We start from the raw sequence: 22,105 nt of genomic DNA, 5'->3' as shown, positions 1-22,105 counted from the left end.
TTTCTTTCTTTCGGCCCAATTATAAAATCTGCAAGTAACAAAATTATTAATTAGCAAATATGAATTAAAATTTCAATTAATAATTTTGTAATTAATTATGTTAATAATGTTTGATCATCATCAATTTAATTTGGAGTTTTTCAAACTCATCATTAGAAACTTTAAGAACAGATATGAGTGTGATTAAAGGCCCTTAACATATGTCATCTCCCCCACCCAAGAAAAAACCAATAACAACTATAATAACATCTATCTTAATCACATCACAGAAGAATTGAAAAATTTTACAATAAAACCATCCTCACCTGCCGTAGAAAAAGGATTGATAGAAAAAATAGTCTTTTTTACCTCATCTTCTAAGATTGTTCTTGTCAATCTTCTGTTAATACCGTCATCAATTTTAATTGGCATATCCTTAAGTACAGCAGTCGGATCCATAGGTTTAGATGAATTGAATAGGTTCACAAAATATGATTGAGCAATCTTTGCAATACCTACTGCGTCTAAACTGCACTCTCCCACCTCATTCTCCAGTTTAGTGATGCGGTTTTTACGATTTCTAATCTGAACTTTAGAGTGAATGTTCTTGTTTTATTATTGGTTTGTTGTATTTTAAAACTTTAATTATTCTTCTTATTATTATGATTTTCTGTTTATGTTTTTGATCTTATTAACTTGTTAATTTTGATAAATTATTGTTGTGGTGTTGTTCTTAACCTTGTGATTGCTAGATTGTTGTGTTGTTCTTAATCTTTTAATAACTTGTTAATTTGATAAAAAAAAATATTTGTTGTGGTTTATAGTTCTTGATCTTGATCTTATTGTTGTTGTTCTGATCTTAGTTCACATTGTTGATCTTAATTCATTATTCTTGTTATTGGGTTGTTGATAACTAAACTTTGTTATTAGAAAGATGATAGTACCAATCAATTTTATTAAATGATGTCTTATTTGTAATTTTTTTCATAGTTATGGATATTAGTATCGATAATTTTTATTTTTTCTTAGTTATGGATATTAGTATCAATCAAGATGCACTAAGGGATAATAATGCATTTGCAGAAAATAATTTGATTTTTGATCCTCTTGGTTTCAACGATATTTCTCATCTTTCTGATTCCAATAATAGTCAATCACAAACTTTTAATATTCGGAGGAAAATAGATAGAGTTTGGAGATATGTTACTTTATAAGTAGTGAACGAAAAGTCATATTACCAATGCTTATTTTATTTGAGTACTTTTAGAGGAGGCAGAATTAACAGAATAAAAAAATATTTGACAAAAATAGGAAGAGACATTAAAAAGTGTCATAAGGTTCCTTAGGATGTAAAAAAGCAAATCGAATTTGCTAACATTGGTTGTGGATGCACACTTTATTGATTATAAATTAAGAAATGTTAATGATAGAGCTATTAGTGTAATTATTCTGAACAAAAAAAATTAGAATAATTATTTTACTGTATACAAAGATGTAAGTTCGTTGATTAAATTGTTGAGAATTGTAAATATTGATGATAAGCTATTATTAGGATATGTTTACGAAGATATGATGAAGACAGAAGATGTAATAAAAAAAATGTTCAAGAAAAATAAAATTACATATTAACCTTGCACAATAATTATCAATTTAAGATGAGACAAATATTAAAAAAAATCTTTCATGTAGTGATTTATTTCTTGAATCTTGCTTCTTTTTTCTATAAATGCTAAAAATAGTATAAATTTATTTTATTTAATATTTATTAATTCTAACAATAATTAATACACGTTAAATAAAATAAATTTTAATTTTTTTTGTCTTTCTAATATTATTAATAAATTAATCCGTTATTTTATCAGATTAATTGGACTTAGCTGTTTAGACCAAGTTTAAACGGATTTGATTTTAAAACTAAAAATCCACTCATTTAAAAAATAAATAAACGAATTACTAAAAAAAATAAAATAAAATAAACAAGTTGGAACGATGAATTTTACCAATTTTGACGCCCTAAACTTTTTTTTTTTCGGTACATGACGCGCTAAACTTTATCAACAATGCAAATGACCAAATCACCCAGCATTGCAAAAGTTTTATGAAAAAAAAAAAAAAAGCGTAAAGTCCAAGTCCGAATTCCGGAACAAGTGGGAGGCCCATTCACATTTATGAATGAGATCTGATCTGATCTGATCCCATAATCACGGAATTCATGGTAACACAAACACTTGTTTATACACTACATTCAATTCATTGACTACTTTATAACTATTGATTCTCTCGCTCTCAAATAATAATAATTTCTCCAATTTGCCTATTTACATTTAAGAATTTTTTTTCAAAAATAACAGCTAAATTATTATATACTATGTTATCATAAATCATTACGCGTATTTATTTTTTATATAGCAATAATAGTCAAATCGTTATCCAAATAAACATTAAATATATACGTTTAAATACGTTTTAAGAACGAATAAGAGTTAAGATGATTTTCCTTTTCTGAATGAGAAAGGAACATACATACATGTACCTCAAAGTGTGTAACCGTGAAAGCAGGGGCAAAGACTTTAATAGTGACACGAGAATTGAAGCTGAGTTTTTGTGTTTCAGTTTCAGAGTGCATTTCACAAACTATTATACTCTGATCTATCTTCACTACTCATGTGTTGCTGCTGCTGCTCTTGGAGTTTCGTGCTACCTTATTTGGGAATCTTCCAAACTATTTTTCAGGTAAATATTTTTGAAATTAAGAATTTTATATATTTTTTAAAAGATGTCTCAACTGTTCCATAAGATTTATACAATTTGTAAAATGTCGTATTTGCACTTTTATCGTCATAGCCTCTTCCAACGTTAACACATGTATTGTCATTGTAGTGGGTTTTGTCTTCATTAATAAACGGAAGAAAAAATATGAAACAACAAAAAGTCAAAAGCTAGTTATCTGGTTTTTGGTGATCTTGATTTATATGTCTGAAATTATTGAATTTGATGAGAGCCAACTGAATTTGCATATGAAGTCCTTCCGTTTTGCTGATAAATTTTGTGCCAGCATGATAATAAGATCTGTTTGAGCATTTTTTATTTCTTCAACATATCAAAAACACGATGTATTTTTTTCATAAAAGAGTCTCTGAGATAAAGAAATATATAGGACAAAGATCAATCGGATTCTTTGCATCTTTTTCATGAAAAATTATTGAGAAGTATATTTGACTAAGGGTATTATTGTCTATTTAATTTACTTTATTTTTTCAAATCTCGTATATTTAAGAATATGTTTAAAGTTTGGTCTAAAATTTTTTGAAGAGATATTTTTGCACAAATTTTTAAAAGCACAAACTCTTAATTTTACGTTTGGTAAATAAAAAGATCATGTATGTATTTATATTTGTGGTTTTTAAAAAATAGGGATATTTTTAAAAGCATCTAAAATGCAGTTTTTGACTTGTGTTTATTAAAATTAAAAAGTCTAATATAATTTTATATATTAATTAATATCCAAATTTAATTCTTATATTAATATCTATTAATATATTTTTAAATTTTAAAAGTTATTTTATCAAACATATTTGTTATTACTTGTATTTATTGAAAATTATTTTTAATTTGATTTACCAAATATAAATACTATAACTTCTAAAAAACTATTTTTTAAAAATTAATTTTTATAAGCTATTTTTAAAAAGTAAATACTTTATTAAACTAAGTCTAAGTTTAGGGTGTGAATTATTTTAAAGAACATGAATTAAATAATATATATTTATTTATACATAAAAACATGGTGAATAATTTAATTATTATTTTTTAATATATATAGTATTTTTAATTGATTACTTTTTTAAAATTTATCTGTTTTTTGTTTTCATTATATTACTTTAAAATACGGAGTGAATACAATTTCTTTTAAACATTTTTGTGTTTTTGGTATGGGGGTATTATAATCATCTAGTGATAAAAATAGAATGAATGTTCATTGCTGAGAAAATACTTAGATTTAATTTAGCAAAACTTTTATTTTTTAAAAGTTATAGCATGTATTTAGTAAAATAATTTTTAAAATTTAAAAATATTATAATAGATATAAATATAAGAATTAAATTTGGAAATGAATTAATACATGATGTTATATTAGAGTTTTTAATTTCAATAAGTATAGGATTATAGGTTATGTTTGAAAAACTCTACTAAAACTTTTTAAAGAGGTGTTTTTGTTTCTTAAAATCAATAAATAGATCCTTTTAATTGTTAAAAAAGATTGAGAGAGTAAAGTGTGATCTCTAATCTTTTATTGTTTTCATATTTTTTTTGGTCCCGCTTATAAAATTAATGATGGAAGATCACACTTTACTCGCTCAATTGTTAAAAAAAATTAAGAGGATCAATTCCCTCAAAACCACAATTATGTATTTTGTGTTTGATAAATCAAAAAGTTTATATGCTTGTGCTTGTAGTTTTTAAAAGTTAGGGGTGTTTTTGAAAACATCTAAAAAAACTTTTCAAAGTTCTTGTACTTATCAAAATTAAAAAGTCTAATATAACCTATTACATTAATTAATATCTAAATTTAATTCTTATATTAATATCTATTATAGTATTTTTAAATTTTAAAAATTATTTTACCAAAAATATTTATTGTTTTGCTTATTAAAAGCTATTTTTAATTTAATTTACCAAACACAAATATTACACCTTTTAAAAAGTAAAAATTTTACCAAATTAAGCCTAAAGCTTAGTTTAGTAAAGTTTTTAATTTTCAAAAATAGTTTATAAAAATTAATTTTAAAATATAACTTTTTAAAAATTATAATGTCTATGCTTGATAAATTAAATTAAAAATAACTTTCAATAAGTATCAGTAATAACAATTGCGTTTGGTAAAATGGCATTTTAAATTTAAAAATACTTTAATAGATATTAATATAAGAATTAAATTTGGATATTAGTTAATGTATGTAATTAATTAGATTTTTTAATATTGATAATTATAAGTTATCTTTAAAAAGCGTCACCTTAGATACTTTTAAAAACATATCTATTTGTTTAAAATTACAAATGAGCTTTTTGACTTACCAAATTATGTCTAAGTGCCTTAAAAAATATCCTTATTATTCTTTAAAATCTGAAAACATAAGTACATTGTCTTTTTAGTTTACCAAATATAAAATAAAGAATTTTTGTTTTTTAAAAGAATTTAGTTTTAATGTACTGACAGTGACAGACAATATAAAATATTTTATATATTTTTTTTAAAATATAAACACTTTTTTAAAAATTTTTACCAAACCAAATCTTATACGTTGAATATTTTTAAGTCAATGAATCCCTAGAAAAAACTAAATGTCACATTAATTGCCCCAAATTTCCACAAAACAGTGATGGCCACTAATTTGGCTGTAATTAGCAAATTATCATTGGATTTTTTTAATCCTTTCTTATTATTCAATAAAAAATATTAAAAAATATTAAAATTTATTATTTTTTATTATCATTTAATTATTCATTCAATTTTTTAATATTTTTTAATTTAATAATTTAATAATATATTTTTAAATATTAATAATTAATTTATTAATTAAATAATTAAAAACAATAAATTTTGATGTCCTCTAATATTTTTCTTATTCAATTTAAACGGGTTTCCATTTTCAAACCCATGCATGTGAAACTCAAGCAAGAAAATGCTGCGTCTTTGTTGGGTTTTTCGGTTGGAGACTTCACACTATGATTCTCTGATTTTTGTTTTTCATATGTGATGGATTTTGATTCTCTAAAATTTGAGTTTTATTTTAGAGAGTAAAGTGTGATCTCTTACCATTGATTTCATAGGTGGGACCAAGAATAAATATGAAAGAGAAACTATTCAAGGGTAGAAGATCACACTTTACTCTTTAAAATAAAATTTAAATTTTAGAAGATCTAAATTCGTGATCAATAATCATACAATCTCAAAAAGACCAAAACAAAACGTGTAACAGAGGAGATTATAGGATGATATATCACATTTAACTTCGTTTTTAATATTTTCGATGTTTTTTTGTTTTTAAAATTTCATAATAGGATAAATAATCATTTATAACCTCTTAAAATATAATATTTATATAACACACTTGAAAGTTTAATTTATGTAATTTGTTTATAGTAAAACTAATATAGCTTATAACATAGTGTTAAAATTGTCAATTTTAGTAATTATACATTCAAAATGATGTTGAATTGTTTCTTATTAACTTAGACAAAATAGCAAAATCCATTTTAGATTAAAAGTTTTTTTCTAATTGAATTTTCATAAAATCAACTTTGTAATACGAAGTAGATGAACCTATATACTAGCTACCTCTTAAATAATCCAAACATGAGTTATACTTTTCCATATTCTTCATTTTTTTTTTAAATTATTAGTCAACACAGACTTGTCTTGACAAGGTGACAAACGATATTTATTTTCAAATTCTTTCATTTTCATATGAGCATATTTCCTTAATATGTTTACTTATTAAGTTATTATGTGTGGTTAACGTCACTCTCGCTGACTCCTAGAAATTAAAATACATAGGAAATAGGAATAGGATTCACCATCCCTCCCCAATTATTAAAAACTATTTATGGAGCAAAGGTACAAAAATAGAAGACTTTGACAAACTAGTGTTTACTTTTGTGGTTCTCAAATGCGACTTTTCAACTACAACTTCCTATTTATTTATTTAATTTTTTATCCAAAAAATGCAACAGTAATTATAGCTAATTTCCCGCCACTAAAAGTACCTCAATCCATTCCTATCCAAAACGTTCTATAAGAAGTAATAAAAGAAAGGACTAATTTAATTGAGTTCCCTAATTATAGCTAATTTGTAATTAATTTATTTCAACCGTTCTCTGTGATAGAAATAATTATTCAATTCAATGTCTAGAGTAGATACTTACATTGATCCTCAAAAATTTTTTGGTGACTTGATCCTCAAAAAATTTAAAATTGAATAATTTATTCTCAAACAAATTATTATCTCAATATTCATTAAAAATACTCCTTTAGAGATATTGATTTCTTGATAGTTTTAATTAATTTATAATAAAATTTATTAGCGATTTATTCTTAACGTACAATTAAAAATTTGAGGATTTGTATAAAATAAAAATTATTAAAAAAAATCAATTTATTCAATCTAAAAACTAAAATTCGAATATTGACTAATTTAAATATTTATTCTACAAACTGCATATGCTCTCTTTATAATTTGTTTGGTCACATTTTCTTGTTTGAAGCTGGAGAGGGAAATCTAAAGCAGAAGAAACTAAGGCTTGATTTCTAATTGCTAAAAAGAACCAAAAGAAAAAGAGATAGATGGGTTCTGAGAAGGAAATAAGTGGTGGCGGTTTGGCATCTGCAGCTATAACAACAACAACAACAACAGGTTCAAAGCAAAAGAACCTTGATGATTGGCTTCCCATAACTGCTTCAAGAAATGCGAAATGGTGGTATTCTGCTTTTCACAACCTCACGGCCATGGTTGGTGCTGGAATTCTCAGCCTTCCTTATGCCATGTCACATATGGGATGGTACGTAATATATACAGTAGTTGTGTTTCTTCTTCAAGCTCTAATTATGCTACTTTTCTTCACAATTTATTATTATATATATATGATATGTTTTCTTATCACTAAAATGGATTAATTACTGTGGTTGACATAATATGGATGACTTGTAGATGATTGTTTATTTAGATTTTTTATTTTTTAATATTTTTTTTTAGAATTATAAAAAAATAAAAAATTAATTTTTTGTTATTTTTTCTTTTTTTTTCTCTCCTAAAATCATGAAAACAAAAAACACTAAAAATAAAGCGAGAATAAAAGATAAAAACGTAAACAAACAAGTTTTTAGATTTTTGGTCAAATTTTATTATTTTATATTAAAATATCTTAACTTAATCCATTGTTTTAAAGTCACTCTGGCTTCTGGATATTCCAACATGACGATTCATATGCATTGAATTGAAGAAGATAAAGATAAGAATATTGTAAAATGGCTTTGTTTAATTTATTTGAATACTAAAAAGTTTTCGCCAATTATTATATATATCTATAATGTTGTTGTTATGTTATTTATTTGAAATGAATTTTTAATATAAAAAAAAAACAGGGGTGCTGGTGTTACAGTGATGATCCTGTCATGGATAATCACACTATACACGCTATGGCAAATGGTTGAGATGCACGAAATGGTACCTGGGGGAAAGAGAAACGACAGGTATCATCAGTTGGGACAAGAAGCTTTCGGAGAAAAGCTTGGTCTGTGGAATGTGGTTCCTCAACAACTGCTTGTTGAAGTTGGTACATGCATTGTATACATGGTCACTGGAGGCAAATCTTTGAAAAAAGTTCATGAAACCTTTTGTCCTGATTGTAAACAAATCAGAACCACTTATTGGATCATGGTGTTTGCTTCTGTAAACTTTGTGCTTGCACAAATTCCTAACTTTAACTCTATTTCCGCTATCTCTGCTGGTGCAGCCGTCATGTCTCTCAGGTAAGCATGAATTTCGCCACAACATATAAAATATGTTATGAGAATTTCACTTAATGTTGTTTTTGGAGCAGTTACTCAACAATCGCTTGGGCTGCGTCTATCAAGAAAGGGATTTCAAAGGACATAGACTATACTGTAAAAATGAATAGCACGAGCGATGGTGTGTTCAATTTCTTCTCTGCATTGGGAGATGTGGCATTTGCATACGCAGGCCACAATGTGGTTCTTGAAATCCAAGCTACAATGCCTTCAACTGCGGAGAAACCTTCTAAGATACCAATGTGGAGAGGGTGTGTTTTGGCATACATTGGAGTTGCATTATGCTACTTCCCTGTTGCCTTTATTGGGTACTACATGTTTGGAAATTCTGTGGATGATAACATCCTCATCACACTCCAACGCCCTGCTTGGCTTATTGGCATTGCTAACTTGTTTGTTGTCATCCATGTTGTTGGAGGCTACCAGGTCGCTTTTCACTTTCAACTTTCAGGGTCACACTTTACTCCTTTTATTACTTCATTTTTATAACTAATTTTTGTAAAACAGGTATTTGCAATGCCAGTGTTTGATATGATTGAAACCTTCTTGGTTACACGCTTGAATTTCTCACCTTCTACTACCCTGCGATTCACAACTCGCTTTCTATATGTTGGTATGTTCTTCATTTATCACTTTGATTTGGAATGGCTTCTATTGCCTTCTACCAACAAAACTCCAACTTTTCTAATTCTATATATATTGTGCAGCAATTACAATGTTCATAGGAATTTGTGTCCCATTTTTTGGGTCTCTTCTTGGATTTCTTGGTGGATTCGCATTTGCTCCCACCTCTTATTATGTAAGTACGATATGTTATTATTATTTGATATTTTAAATAGAAATATTAAATGCATATAAAAAAACCAGTCAACAAATTATTTCTATTTATTAAATACATGTATTATTTAATTTATTTTTAATTTGTATTTATTCTTTTAATATATATTTTGTACGGATAACTAATTTTTTTTGTATATATGTAATATGGTTGTATTTTAAAAGTATTTGTGAAATATAATTTTGGAGAGAGATAAAAAAAAGAATTTAAAAAAAATAAAAATTTTTTCTTCATTTCTTAAAAATCTAATCTATAAAGACACTGATGGAGAATGTGAAAAAAATGAATAAATAATAATAAATATTTATATTTTATCCAACCCACTATGCATATACATGTTTAGCTATTAACTTATTATTGGTCTTATTTAATTTTATGGCTACTTGCAGCTACCATGCATCATATGGCTTAAGCTCAAGAAACCTAAAAAATATGGCTTGTCTTGGACGATTAATTGGGTAAATTTATTTGTATTTAACTATTAATAAGTTTATCTTCAATTTGAAAAATTATTCGTGAGGATACTAACTAATTTTGTTCCTTCATCCTTGAATTTCAGATATGTATTATTATTGGAATATTGATAATGACACTATCTCCTATTGGTGCATTGAGGAATATCATTATGTCAGCCAAGGATTACAAATTTTTCTCATGAGCTTTAAGGAATGATTATTCTGTTATTGGGTTCAAAGTTGGTTGATGGGAGAATGCAAAAAAGAAAAGGAATTAAGCACTTTTGAGGCACTGTGCAAAGATGAATTCTTCATATGATCAATAAATTTTTATGAAATATATATATAAATATATATATATATATATAAAAGATGTCTTTATGAATTTAAGGTCTAGCTTTAATTTAGTAGGATTTTATTTTGCCTTATAATCAAGTGCACATATATTACAGAGAGTTTATTAGACAGTCAAGTGCTTTAATGAATTTATTAATATTGGTGTACGCCAATATTTATTTCTTCTAAAATTTGGAAGAAAAAGAGAATGTGATAAATCAATTCATCTTGAACATTTGTGAATTTAGTCTGTACTTTGTTTAAATAAAGAATCAACTACCTATGTTTGAATCTCTCTAGTAAAAATGTTTATGGTGCAATTTTTTCATAAATTAAACTGAAACTAAACTAAACTTTTTTAAATGACTTAAAAATTGCAACAAATTACTTTCTCACTTAGCAAATAGGTTTTAAATAAGTTTATATCATAAGACACTAATTTTTTGATGGATCATTGGGTTCCTGGTGGTATAGATAGCTTAAAGGATTTTCCAACGGAGAATTCACCATAAAATCGGCCTATAAGTTAATTTTTTGGAGGACCTGAGAACTGCTGTTTTTAGAATGGTTTTGCTAAGAAATCAATTAAGAGAATAGCTAATTAGAATTAACTAGTTGATAAATAAGAGATCTGTTATTAAAAAAAAAATTAACTCTACTATTTTAATTTATAAAAAAATGACTTGAGTTGACTTATATTGTATTTAGACTTTTTCATTTGAGAAAGTCTGGAAGTTAGTTGGCTGACAAATACTTTGTTATTTTGGGCGTTATTTCCGCAGTTTATAATTAAAAAAAGGTTTAAATCAATTTAAAAAAATAAAACTAATTTTAATTTTAAAAACTAGTGTAAACTGTTTTATATAAAAAAAAAATTATGTTAGATCGATTGTAAAATCGGTAAAAGCAGACGAGAAGGGAGTTAAACCATTCTTTACTTCTTTTTAAGATCTGAAACAAAAACTTAAATGCTTGTCAAGTTTATGGACTTGTATGCAGCGAAGTATATTAGCGTTAACATCTGGAAGGCTTTGTTCAAAGTTCTCTAAACCAGATTTTGAGATACCGATTTTGTTAAAAAAAATTTCGAGATCTTGATAGAATTCAGATAATTTTAAAATTATTAATTCTTAAAATGTGCATAGATAAAATTATTGAAGAAGATGCAGGTCTGGACCAAGTCAAAGTTTGGAGGAGTTGCAAGTTGAGGATCCATGTTACTTCTGACATATGCGAAATGGCCACATGAGTTACGTCACCCACGACATGAAGCCTCCAACTCTAGTGTAATATATACGAAATGGAAGAAAACGTATATTTTTTCACTCACTTTTCTTTCACCCCTAACCTTCTTTAGCATATAAAAAATAATAAGCAGTAAAAATAACACATATAAAAATATTAATATAAGTTAGCAAAGATTTTAGACATATTTTAATAGGTTTGAACATAAATTATTTGAATAGTTTTAACTTTATTGATAGATAATGTTTCCTTTATCTTAAAAGTCTGTTGAGATTTATTTTTTAGATGAGATAAAGATGGTACGAGAATAGATCTCTTTTTTTAAAATGAACCTCTTATCTTTTTTTTTTTAACTAAAGATCAGAAACTGAAATTTACGACTTCTTAGATGAGTATGGAAAGATTATGCCATCTGAGTTATAACTCATTGGCACAAACCTCTTATCCTTATTGAACCTGACTTTATCTATTGAATCAGAGTATCAACAATTAGCAATTTTAAAATATACGGAAAAAAGCATAGCAAATTAGCAATTTTTTTTTTTGGTTTTTCACGGTATCCCCCAGTTCGGCAAGCCAAGGACTAATCCGCCGCGGTACTGAGCTCCATTTAAGGGTTTGCCGCTGGCCAATGGGTTGCTGCATGCACAAGGCGGGATTCGAACTCCCGACACTTGCTTAAGCGGACTAATGAGCTAACCACTAGACCAACCCAACATAGCAAATTAGCAATTTATCACTAATGAAAACAACATTTGGTCCTGAATTTATTTTTGTTAGATAAGTAAGGCTTCTCGTCACTCGTCAGATTAGACCAACAAAAAGGATGAAGCAAGTTTGTGCCCAAAAATTGGACTTGATTAATTTCAAAAAATTAAGTGAAGTTGCCAACAATAACCCAAGCCCATTACATCTCTCGGCTTAAGTCTTCAATCTTCAGTGTTCCATGTCCAAAAGAGGAAAATTTTCAGTGTTCGGATATTATATATAAACTCAACTGGCAAATTTCCCGCCAATTTGTTTCGCACTTCGTCAAATCAGAGAAAGAAACCAAACCCTAGACTCTAGAGAGAGGGAGAGAAGCCATGGAAGAGGAAATCAAGTCAGAATTCAGAAAAGCCGGGTTCAACCTTGAGGAAGAAGAAGAAATACTGAACAAGTGTAAGTAGTTCTTCTTTCTCGTTTGTTCCAATTCCTTTCTCTCGATTATTGAAGAGTAGAGAAAAAAAAAACGAAGAAGAAGAAGAAGAAAGAAAAAGCGTTGAATGTGCTAATGTATGTAGCATATGCTTGCAGGTATGACTTTCTGCATCAACTACAGCCTCAGCCCTGCAGATCTCGTCTCAAACTGGGAGGTTTATTACCTCAACAGGTTTTTGCGCTCTCTCTCTACTGTTATATTTGAAGCTAAAGCTGTGTGTTTGGTAATTAGATTAATTTTAGAATGAACTTTCAATATATATATATTTTTAAGTTTAATTGTCAAAACTTGTTTCAATTTTTGAATTATTCTCTGCACTTTTTTGAATTTCTGAGTTTATGAAGGATACACTCTGCTGCGTTGCTAATGGTTCCACAGAAAAAAACAGTGCATTGTTTTATAAAATATCTGAAATGAAAATTGTGGTAATTCTACTTTATGGCTTAATTCTTCTCTTTCTCTCTATCTCTCTCAATCCGACAGACAACTGAATGAGCCAACAGTGCAAAATGCTGAAATGGATGGCTTTTTGATGCACCTGCAGACTAACAAGAAAGAAGAAGTTATAAAGGAGGAATCTAATTTGCATAGTTACTCTATCAGAGATGTAGAAATGTAAGTACATCTTACTAAATTTACAATAAATTCGTGTGTGGTTTTCTTATGTGTTTTGCTTAATGATTGACTTGCTTTAACCGTAAAATTTATGCGGGGTGAGGGGAGGGTGGGATTTCAGCTTTATTTATTTAAGGGGGGTAAGAGCTTATTGTTTTATTTAGACCCAACCTTCTGCATAGTTTAAAATTTAAGTGCAAGTATTGTGGCTGCTGCATTCTTACAACTTCTGTTATTGGTCAGGTCCCTTCCCTTTATGTATTCATTAGAATTGTGTTTGCTCTTGTCTATCGCTTACACTGATTCTTGTTTGTTTTTATTTATCGTTATCTCCTGTTGGGTTGTGTAATAGCCTAATAAGTTATAAAGTGGACAAAACTGTTTGAATTGTATTTCAGAATTTCCGCTAAGCTACAGATATTTTCATAACAATCCTTCTTTGTAGGGTCTTAAATAATGATGATGATGCTAAGTTTAGTACTCCTGGGACTCCAACAAATAATGATGAACATCTTCGTTCACCTGCACACGAAGCAATGTCTCTAACACATGGGAATATTTTATCTTCTGGAAAACCAACTGAGCTGGTGACACCCTTTTCAAAGCGAACTGATAGGTTTGCTGTGAAATTTAGCATCAACACAGTGCCTGATATAGAGAATGAAATACAAGTGCCGAATCATGAGATCGATGAGGATGATGTTATTAGGAAAGTTATGCCTTGTAAAAGGTGTTCATTGGTGGTTCATGGATCAGGGCCTAAACGTGGTTGCAGATTCATGCATGATAGGACAGAGGATAGGGTATGATATATGGTCTATCTCTTAGATATTTGGCCTTGTTCATTGGTTTATTGAACTCTGATTTTGGTTGTTTAGATGAATGTAATAGAAAATCGAATTCGCAAACATACAAGGGCCCTTGTTGCTTCTGGGATTTATGGAGAACCAACAGACCCTACAATTGCTTCACAGGTATATTTAATGCATCTAACTATTTTACTGATGCATTTGCAGAATATTTCAAGACAAAATGTTCTTTGTAGTAGGCCTTTACAATCATTCGGAAGCTGTTACTTAATTGTATGATTGTCTGTTGGCTAATGAGATTATTTGCTATCTTGTTTAAACCTCTGTATCTACATTAAATCCTCCTTGCATGGGTCTGATAGTTTAAACTAATATACTTTATCAGAGAAGCATTTTTGCTGTCGGTATGGTTTGCTGTGATGCAGAAGGCCGTCTAAATGACAAGTCTGTCATGCTGCAGGGCAGGTAAATTGGCACTATATATCACCATATAGATAGTATTTATACAAGTATATTGTAACCTTGATATATCTAAATACTAGGTGTTGGATCTGTTAATGAACGAAATGGAGAAACAAAAGTCAGTCAACTGATCAATTCAGCTTGACCAAGAGTTTATGTTCACTACCATTTAGCTCTACAAACTTATCTACCATCATATATGGTCTATTTTCTGATATGTTGACAGTGTTGAACATTCTGGAGGAGAATGTGTTCGTCTGGACTTGCAACGCTTAAGCCATTTTTCAATTTTCCCTGGGCAGGTGAGTAATGGCATGGCAGGTTAAATTCAGGCTTTGAAAGTAAAAAATTGTGCTGGAATTATGGGTTATGAAACAAGGATCTCATCTTTTGATAGGTTGTTGGTATTGAAGGGCATAATCCTAGTGGGCATTGCTTAGTTGCATCTAAATTGGTAGATTCTATACCACCTACCTCTGTTGCTGATGATAAGGATTTGAATCCAGCAAAGAAGCTAGCTATTGATAAAAGTCAACCAATTGATATTACTTCTAAAAAGACAGAGTTGTCCATGGTATTTACTCTACTTGTTTCTTAGTCATTGAGCTCTGTTATAAAATTATATTATGCACTAGGTTCCATTTTTGGTATTTTGGTAAAATTTTACAGATTTTTACTATAGTTTATTTTTTAACAATGACAAATTACTAACATCTTAATTAGCCAGCCAAAGTATGGTTATAAGGCAGTCATGTGAAGCAAAACCTTGTAGCTGTTTATTTACTTGCATTTTGACGCATATTATAGATTTTAAAATATCTCATGTTCTTTTTAAAAATAATTTTGTGATAATATGAAGAATATTTCTCTTAATAATTTGTATTATACACATGCTCTTGGTGCTTAACAGATTATTGCAGCAGGCCCTTTTACAACAACAGACAATTTATTTTTTGAGCCCCTTGTAGAATTGTTAGCATATGCAAAGCGAAGACAGCCACAGTTACTCGTATTGGTAATACCACCTATGCATAATCTGCATCTTTTTAGTTTAGGTCCTAGATAATATGCAAACCTTGATTATTCGATCCTGCATACTGGACTATCTCAGTTGGGACCATTTGTTGATTCTGAACACTCCAACATTAAGAAAGGAACCGTTGACAGAACCTTTGATGAAATATTTCATAACGACATCCTGAGCAAGGTAATAATTCTTAACAGTAGACATTGTTTTTGGGAATTTTTATTTAGTTCTTTTCTAACCCCTTTGTATCACTTTTGGTATCCAGTTACAAGATTATGTAGAATGTATGGGTGCTGCTGCACGTGTTCTTCTTGTACCATCTATACGAGATGCGAACCATGATTTTGTTTTCCCTCAGGTACAGATAGAATTTAATCAACTAAGATATGGTGATTTTTGTTCACGATGCTAGTATATTTGTTTCCTTCAATCCCAAATCTAAATATTGAGATCGACTATTTCTTTATGCAGCCTGAACTGGATATCAATCTTCCTGATCTCAAATCTCAGGTAAATTATCTCGAAGCATTTGACAAAATAATCTTGGAACTGTTGCATGTACTTACAAAAATATCATTCACTATTAACATTGATGCTTACGTAATTATTCTATTCTATTATACAGATAATCAGTCTCACTAATCCTGGAATCTTTGAGGCAAACGAGGTATTGCATTGGTGATCTCATTTTATGACTTGGTAATTTATTGTGTTCTACTTCCCATGTTATACCTCTGGGCTTTAAAAATAAAAATTGACCGACACAAGATGCATATTTTGCAAATACATCTGCTGTACCACATAGTATGCTTTACTAAATTTCTTTTAGGTTTTATTATCCACTTACTGATTCTCTTGGCCAAATAGTGGAAGAAAAAATGTACAAGGTTTAGTTAATTGCTGTGTCTAGAGAGGAGCATGTAAGAGTTACCATTTGTTATTGCTTTTCAGGTCAAAGTTGGTTGCTGCAGTGTAGATATTCTCAAGCAGATCAGTGGGGAAGAGATATCACGAACTGCGCCAGATGGACAACCTACTGATCGCTTGAGTAGGCTTGCAAATCATATTCTTAGCCAGCAAAGGTGAGGTCTGATCTCCTGTGATTTTTTGCTTTCAGAAATCATCACAAACAGTTGACACCCTTTGATTTTTGGATTAGCTTTTATCCACTTTATCCGCCGGCAGAAGGTGTTCCTTTGGATTTTTCTCTTGCACCAGAAGCCCTTCAACTCCCGTTGGTTCCAGATCTTCTTATCTTGCCTTCGGATATCAAGTACTTTGTCAAGGTACACATGTTTTTTACCTTGTGCTTGTTACTTTTTCTCAATCCTTGACGGTGATTGAATTTTTGAGAATTAGGTGGTGGATACTAATTTCTGATGAAATAGACTTTATTCATTACTGCATAGGTGCTTAATGTGGGAAGTGAAGAGACAAACTGCAAGAAATGCATTGCTGTGAATCCAGGAAGACTAACAAAGGGAGAAGGAGGGGGTACTTTTGTAGAGCTTGATTATCGTGGTGGTTCCGACAAAATTAATGCATCAGTTATTGGCATATGAATAGTTTCGGAGCATCTGTAGTCAGGAGGTGCGCATTCGTAACAGCCCTTGAACTGTCGTTCATGCTCTGGAAAATTGCTTTCAGTGATGCATCTTAGCCTGTGTTTTGGAGTAACATGTGAAATTTATAGATATTGTTTTTATTTTTTGGCTAGGACTTAAATATTTAGAAAAGTTAGAATGCAGAATATGTAATCTGAGTCTCATGCATGTTTAGCCCATGAAAGAGTGTAAAAGTGATTTTAAAAAAAGGATGGGGAGATTACTTTGGATCTGTAATTCTCATCCTCAGCCAGCCTCTTCTTCCCGTTCTCTCAACTCACACAGGCCCTCATGTTTCTTGAGTAAAAATTAGAATCCACTCTGAAACATTGTTAATGTGTAGCATTGCTGTTATGATTAACAATATACACTAGTTTAATTTTCTACAGGTATCCTGTATCCACTAGTAGAAGCAATCTTATTTTTGGCTCAGTCAGAATTTGAATTGATTCAAATGGTGACTCGCTTCATCACGGGGAAGTGTTCCTTTATGTATCATGAGTTGTACATAATTTTGCTGTGCATTGTTATATTATATTGAAAGTAACTCGGAATTCGTGACGTTATTGGTATTCATTGTTTTATATAAAACAATTTTATTATACTACGTGCCTTCCTCTGTAAGTATACTCTTGGAAATCAGGAAATGACATAGTAATGTATGTGCCTTTAAGCTTCACAGGAGCACTTGTGCAGTTGTAAATTAAGTTATGAAGAGAACAGCATATGCCAAATAGTTGCTTAGCTATAGCCACGAAACATCTTGTTTTATTTATCACTTCACGTATTAATTACGTGAACTAATTGTGTAAAATGCATAAATAAACTGGCTCCCTTAAAAGCAGGTCCAAAAGGAAGAGCTACTACTCGAAGCATGAGTTGCTTAAAATATAAAAGTTAAATTAAACCTATTTTGTTAAAATGACCAAAATGCAACCACACCCAAAATACAATCTGTTTCGAAGCTTGCCTGCACTACACCTTTGGTTTTGTCGAAAAGCTAAAATGAGATTTTAATAAAAGTCATCAGGTAGAGCAGGACTAGAGAAAAATCAGCATTAGAATTAACTATCACCGTACAACAGAAGTTGAAAGCCCTTTATTTGAACTCTGCACTTCAGTAGCTCTGGTTGCTGATTTACATCACCATACCTCCATCAATGGTGAACACCTGCAACACATTTAATAGCTTAACTGTAAGTGCCTAATTGGCTAGAAAAGAAATGAGGCTAAATAACACGTTACAGAACCTTCAAAAAATGATATGACAAGTTATTAGAGTATTTCATCAACAAATTTCAGTATGTCTTGAATTATATGTATTGCACTGAGAGGGTGACTAGTGTAATAAAGTAATTCTGCATTAGAAAGCAATAGGGAAATAGAATAAACTACCTGCCCAGTGATGTAACTAGCAGCAGGATTAAGAGCCAAAAATTCCACCAGCCCAGCAACTTCTTCTGGTTGACCATATCGCCCTGAATCCATGGTAGAAATTGTAAGTTAATAACACCAACTAATTAAAGCATCCATCGACATAGTTCCAGTGTTCACCTAATGGGATTGTCTCCAAAATCTTTTTCTCAATGTCTTCTCCTAGCTTTGCAGTCATATCAGATGCAATAAACCCTGGGGCAACTGCATTAACCTGGCAAGTAAAATCCGGTTTTAGTTCATTCCATCAACTGGCTATTTGCTCTTTGATATCAGGAAGAAATGCATAGATTTAAAGAAATACAGTGATGCTTCTGCTAGAATACTCCTTTGCAACAGTTTTTGTTAAGCCAATTACTCCGGCTTTTGCAGCACTATAATTGGCTTGTCCAACATTGCCAACCAGACCAACAACTGATGCAATATTGATTATCCTTCCCTGTGAAACACAGGTGGATTGATATATATGAAAATAAAGAGATTAGTGACCATTAGACAGCAAAAGACTGAATGCTAATTATTTCCAGTCTAGGAACAACAATCACTTAATTGGTTAATGATGCTGGAAGAATGCCAGAGATGGAATCAATTGGTTTATTAAGTGGATGTTACCTTCTTCTTCTTCATCATAATCTTAGCTGCAGCCTGCCCAAAAAAAATGTCAGATCCAATCCATAAAGAAAGCTAAATATATTTTAACTCCATTCAAATTATTAACTGACTTACCTGTGTGCAAAGAAAAACCCCTGTGAGATTTAGATCAATAACCTCCTGCCATTGAGATTTCTTCATTCTCATTAACAAACCATCTCTAGTAATTCCTGAATCCATAATATCTTATGAGTATGATATTTGAATACGAAAAGAAAAATGATAGCAGAAGAGCTTAAGGTACCTGCATTGTTTATCAGTACATCAACAGTTCCCCAAGCATCGGTCGCCTGCATATACGGAAGTCATGAAAGCAGCCAAGACAGAAAAATCTCAGCATAATAATTTGAGAATAGAAGCTTACAGCTTTAATCATGGATTCCACGTGAGCTTCATTGGAAACATCTCCCCCAAATGTAAGAGCTTGTCCACCAGATGCCTCGATCTAAAAGGTAATAGTCAAATAAATGCAGCCAAATCAATTGATATAACATAGTGAACAACATCTATAAATAATACAAACAAAAAAGAGCTGACTTCACAAATAAAATAAGAAGCAAATGTTCAAGCATGGGACAAATTAAACATTTTGTTCTAGTGGAAAGGAAAATGACACACATCAAACAAAAATGGAATAGAAAGACGAATTTTCACATTAGAAATTTACTGATAACACATTAACACTAACAAGTAGATTGAGAATTAAGCTATCTAATCTTATACATTATCGAGTTTTGTGCATTATTGCCAAAGAATTATGAAGAACATGTATGAAATGAAAGTAATTGCATAAGGTTTTGAATTATGCTTGCTAAAAAAGTATGCTTAATCACAGTTAACATGAAATCAACGGGTCAAAAACTATATAACAAAACAGCAACACTGCACAGAATAATATTGACAAAATGCTATAAAATGAGAGGTCTGGTACCTCCTTGGAAACCTCCTCAGCTTCCTTAGATGACCTTGCGTAGTTAACAAGCACCTGCAATACAAAGCCCAAATAATAACTGAGCATCAGGATCAAAAGTAAATCACATTAGCACAAAAGTAAATTAATTGAAAAGTAAACAAGTTTTAACCAAAGAACCACATCATCGAACACACACTGCACTGTTATCGACACAACAGATTTGTCTTCCTTTTAGTTTTGCTTGATTAAAGTTAAAAGAGAAATGTAATTGCCTACTTGAAGAAGCACAAGTAAGAGCATGATTTGCTGTTTTAATTTATTTCTAGAGACGTCTAGGAAGCTTCTATTATAACCTACGTTTAACTTAAAATATGTTAATCCAAATACACACCAAGTTTAAGCAACATTTGAAAGTTACAGACACAACACATAAAAGTCGCGAAAAATAGTCTTGAGTTTGCAAGGACTAACCTTGCAACCTGCTTTTCCCAATGCCAGCGCGATTGAACGGCCGATACCTCTGGAGGCTCCGGTGACCACCACAACCGGTGCTTCCACATTCTGAGACGCAACTGTTCCTGCCTCCTCAAGCGTAGCAACCTGCGCTCTCACACCTGCAGTTCAAATCAAACCAAAACTCAAAAACACAAATCGAAACACGCACACACACACACACAGAGATCAGTACCGGATAAGCGAAACGGAGCATTGGATCCGCAGCGGAGGCCTTGCGGGCGATAGAGCTTAGTCGGAATCGGAGACCATTGGCGGAGATGACCGATTTTGCAGTTATCGGCGGCGGCGGAGGAGGAGAAGTTGGCAGTTCGGAAGGCCACGCAGTTGGAAGCGGAGAGAGAAGCCATAACTGTTCTTCCGAGAAGGACGCGAGAATGGGAAATGAGAGAAGAAGCCAGAGAGAGAGAGAGAGAGAGAGAGATTGGTTTCTAAAGAGGGGGGATTCAGTTGGGTGTTAGTTAGCAGTGTTGGCAGTGTGTGTGAGCTTTGGGAGCTCCGGAGAGAGTGAGAGCTGTCGATGCAAACGAAGTGTGACTCTGTCTCTGACGTGTTTTTCGTGTTTAGGAGTCTGCGGAAGGATGTTAATTACCATTGGGTCCTGGTTAAATGCTCTATTATATCATGCTCAAGGCTAGCATGGATAAAAATGTAAATCCAGTGTTGTTGGTTTCAGGGAACTCGTATTGCTCTTTTCCTCATGTTGGTTGGGATGGAATAATTACGGAGAAGGAAAATTGAATAAAAGTTGTTACATCCGCCTACCCAAGCTCCGTGTCTGATCTACTGCCATGGTGAATAGGGGCGACAATAGGAAAGTTAAAGTAAGGTTTGAAGTCAATTTTATTTTTATTAGTGGTTGAGATTTTTATATAAATTTTATTTTATTTTATTTGTAAATTGAGAATATTTTAATTTTTGTTTTATCTTTTTTAATTTGTGAGTATTTAATTTTATTTGCGAGTTGTGAAAAAATATAATATTGTTATAAACTTGATGATAATTTAAAATAGAATTGATTTTTATGTAAAAAAAAGTATTAAATTATTAATGTTAAAGATCTTTTATATTTAGTGAAAAATCTTTGATTCATCATCTACTTAAAACATATATATATATATATATATATATATATATATATATATATATATATATAGTGTGGATTGGTTGGATAGGATTGAGGTTCAACTCCCACCCTATTCGACCCACACGAAAACCTTATTCGCACTCTATTCTACCTACTGCAGATGAGATTGACAATCTTATTCGATCAGATAGGAACGGGTTGAATATCCATAGGTAAGATGCATGTTGCCAACCCTAATTGTGAGTAGAGATGAAAAAAAAGAATCTATTAAAATACAAGTTGTGATACTTAGGATTGTTTCATTATTTAGTGGTGATTCAATTTTACAATCTACAATTTTAGGCTAAAATTTTTTATGAAAAAGTAT

General features: G+C 30.6%; 3 protein-coding genes across 4 annotated transcripts; 2 read left to right on the top strand and 1 right to left on the bottom strand.

Moving 5' to 3' along the window:
• The first annotated feature begins 2,243 nt into the window (after positions 1 to 2,243).
• LOC112784835 (lysine histidine transporter 2) lies at positions 2,244 to 10,468 on the top strand. Its single transcript, XM_025828166.3, has 8 exons — positions 2,244 to 2,712; positions 7,246 to 7,539; positions 8,123 to 8,509; positions 8,581 to 8,974; positions 9,056 to 9,161; positions 9,256 to 9,347; positions 9,776 to 9,844; positions 9,946 to 10,468. The coding sequence occupies exons 2-8, from the start codon at positions 7,325 to 7,327 to the stop codon at positions 10,042 to 10,044; spliced, it is 1,362 nt and encodes a 453-aa protein (XP_025683951.1). The 5' UTR covers positions 2,244 to 2,712; positions 7,246 to 7,324; the 3' UTR covers positions 10,045 to 10,468.
• A 1,902-nt stretch (positions 10,469 to 12,370) lies between these two features.
• LOC112782750 (uncharacterized) lies at positions 12,371 to 17,819 on the top strand. 2 transcript variants are annotated; one of them, XM_025825309.3, is made up of 17 exons: positions 12,371 to 12,583; positions 12,719 to 12,794; positions 13,107 to 13,238; positions 13,684 to 14,041; positions 14,117 to 14,212; positions 14,433 to 14,512; positions 14,736 to 14,811; positions 14,907 to 15,083; positions 15,420 to 15,524; positions 15,621 to 15,716; positions 15,802 to 15,894; positions 16,008 to 16,046; positions 16,162 to 16,203; positions 16,488 to 16,618; positions 16,696 to 16,822; positions 16,946 to 17,126; positions 17,530 to 17,819. In XM_025825309.3, exons 1-16 carry the CDS (start codon positions 12,508 to 12,510, stop codon positions 17,096 to 17,098), a joined length of 1,857 nt encoding a protein of 618 aa, XP_025681094.1. In that variant the 5' UTR covers positions 12,371 to 12,507; the 3' UTR covers positions 17,099 to 17,126; positions 17,530 to 17,819. The 2 variants fall into 2 exon arrangements, with proteins under 2 accessions (XP_025681094.1, XP_025681093.1); XM_025825308.3 differs by having other exon boundaries at positions 16,946 to 17,819.
• A 69-nt stretch (positions 17,820 to 17,888) lies between these two features.
• Positions 17,889 to 21,472, bottom strand: LOC112782751 (3-oxoacyl-[acyl-carrier-protein] reductase 4). Its single transcript, XM_025825310.3, has 11 exons — positions 20,827 to 21,472; positions 20,610 to 20,752; positions 20,157 to 20,210; positions 19,590 to 19,670; positions 19,470 to 19,515; positions 19,301 to 19,395; positions 19,187 to 19,219; positions 18,879 to 19,013; positions 18,695 to 18,788; positions 18,536 to 18,618; positions 17,889 to 18,311 (listed from the first exon to the last, which is right to left on the bottom strand). Exons 1-11 carry the CDS (start codon positions 20,999 to 21,001, stop codon positions 18,279 to 18,281), a joined length of 972 nt encoding a protein of 323 aa, XP_025681095.1. The 5' UTR covers positions 21,002 to 21,472; the 3' UTR covers positions 17,889 to 18,278.
• Between the last annotated feature and the right edge of the window lie 633 nt (positions 21,473 to 22,105).

The sequence above is a fragment of the Arachis hypogaea genome, chromosome 20, assembly GCF_003086295.3.
Source record: "Arachis hypogaea cultivar Tifrunner chromosome 20, arahy.Tifrunner.gnm2.J5K5, whole genome shotgun sequence".
NCBI classification, from domain to species: domain Eukaryota; kingdom Viridiplantae; phylum Streptophyta; class Magnoliopsida; order Fabales; family Fabaceae; genus Arachis; species Arachis hypogaea.
Note: the sequence above shows the minus strand (reverse complement) of the source record. Positions and strands in the feature narration are given on the sequence as shown.

What these genes read in the sequence shown, in the direction of transcription:
- LOC112784835 (XM_025828166.3), top strand. Translation starts at nt 7,325, where the DNA reads ATGGGTTCTGAGAAGGAAATAAGTGGTGGCGGTTTGGCATCTGCAGCT. An exon ending in GCCATGTCACATATGGGATG is followed by an intron (nt 7,540 to 8,122) that starts GTACGTAATATA and finishes AAAAAAAAACAG; the next exon opens with GGGTGCTGGTGTTACAGTGA. An exon ending in GCAGCCGTCATGTCTCTCAG is followed by an intron (nt 8,510 to 8,580) that starts GTAAGCATGAAT and finishes TTTTTGGAGCAG; the next exon opens with TTACTCAACAATCGCTTGGG.
- LOC112782750 (XM_025825309.3), top strand. Translation starts at nt 12,508, where the DNA reads ATGGAAGAGGAAATCAAGTCAGAATTCAGAAAAGCCGGGTTCAACCTT. An exon ending in GAGGTTTATTACCTCAACAG is followed by an intron (nt 12,795 to 13,106) that starts GTTTTTGCGCTC and finishes TCAATCCGACAG; the next exon opens with ACAACTGAATGAGCCAACAG. An exon ending in ACCCTACAATTGCTTCACAG is followed by an intron (nt 14,213 to 14,432) that starts GTATATTTAATG and finishes ATACTTTATCAG; the next exon opens with AGAAGCATTTTTGCTGTCGG.
- LOC112782751 (XM_025825310.3), bottom strand. Translation starts at nt 21,001, where the DNA reads ATGGCTTCTCTCTCCGCTTCCAACTGCGTGGCCTTCCGAACTGCCAAC. An exon ending in ATTCTAGCAGAAGCATCACT is followed by an intron (nt 18,789 to 18,878) that starts GTATTTCTTTAA and finishes TTTACTTGCCAG; the next exon opens with GTTAATGCAGTTGCCCCAGG. An exon ending in CTAGTTACATCACTGGGCAG is followed by an intron (nt 18,312 to 18,535) that starts GTAGTTTATTCT and finishes AATGTGTTGCAG; the next exon opens with GTGTTCACCATTGATGGAGG.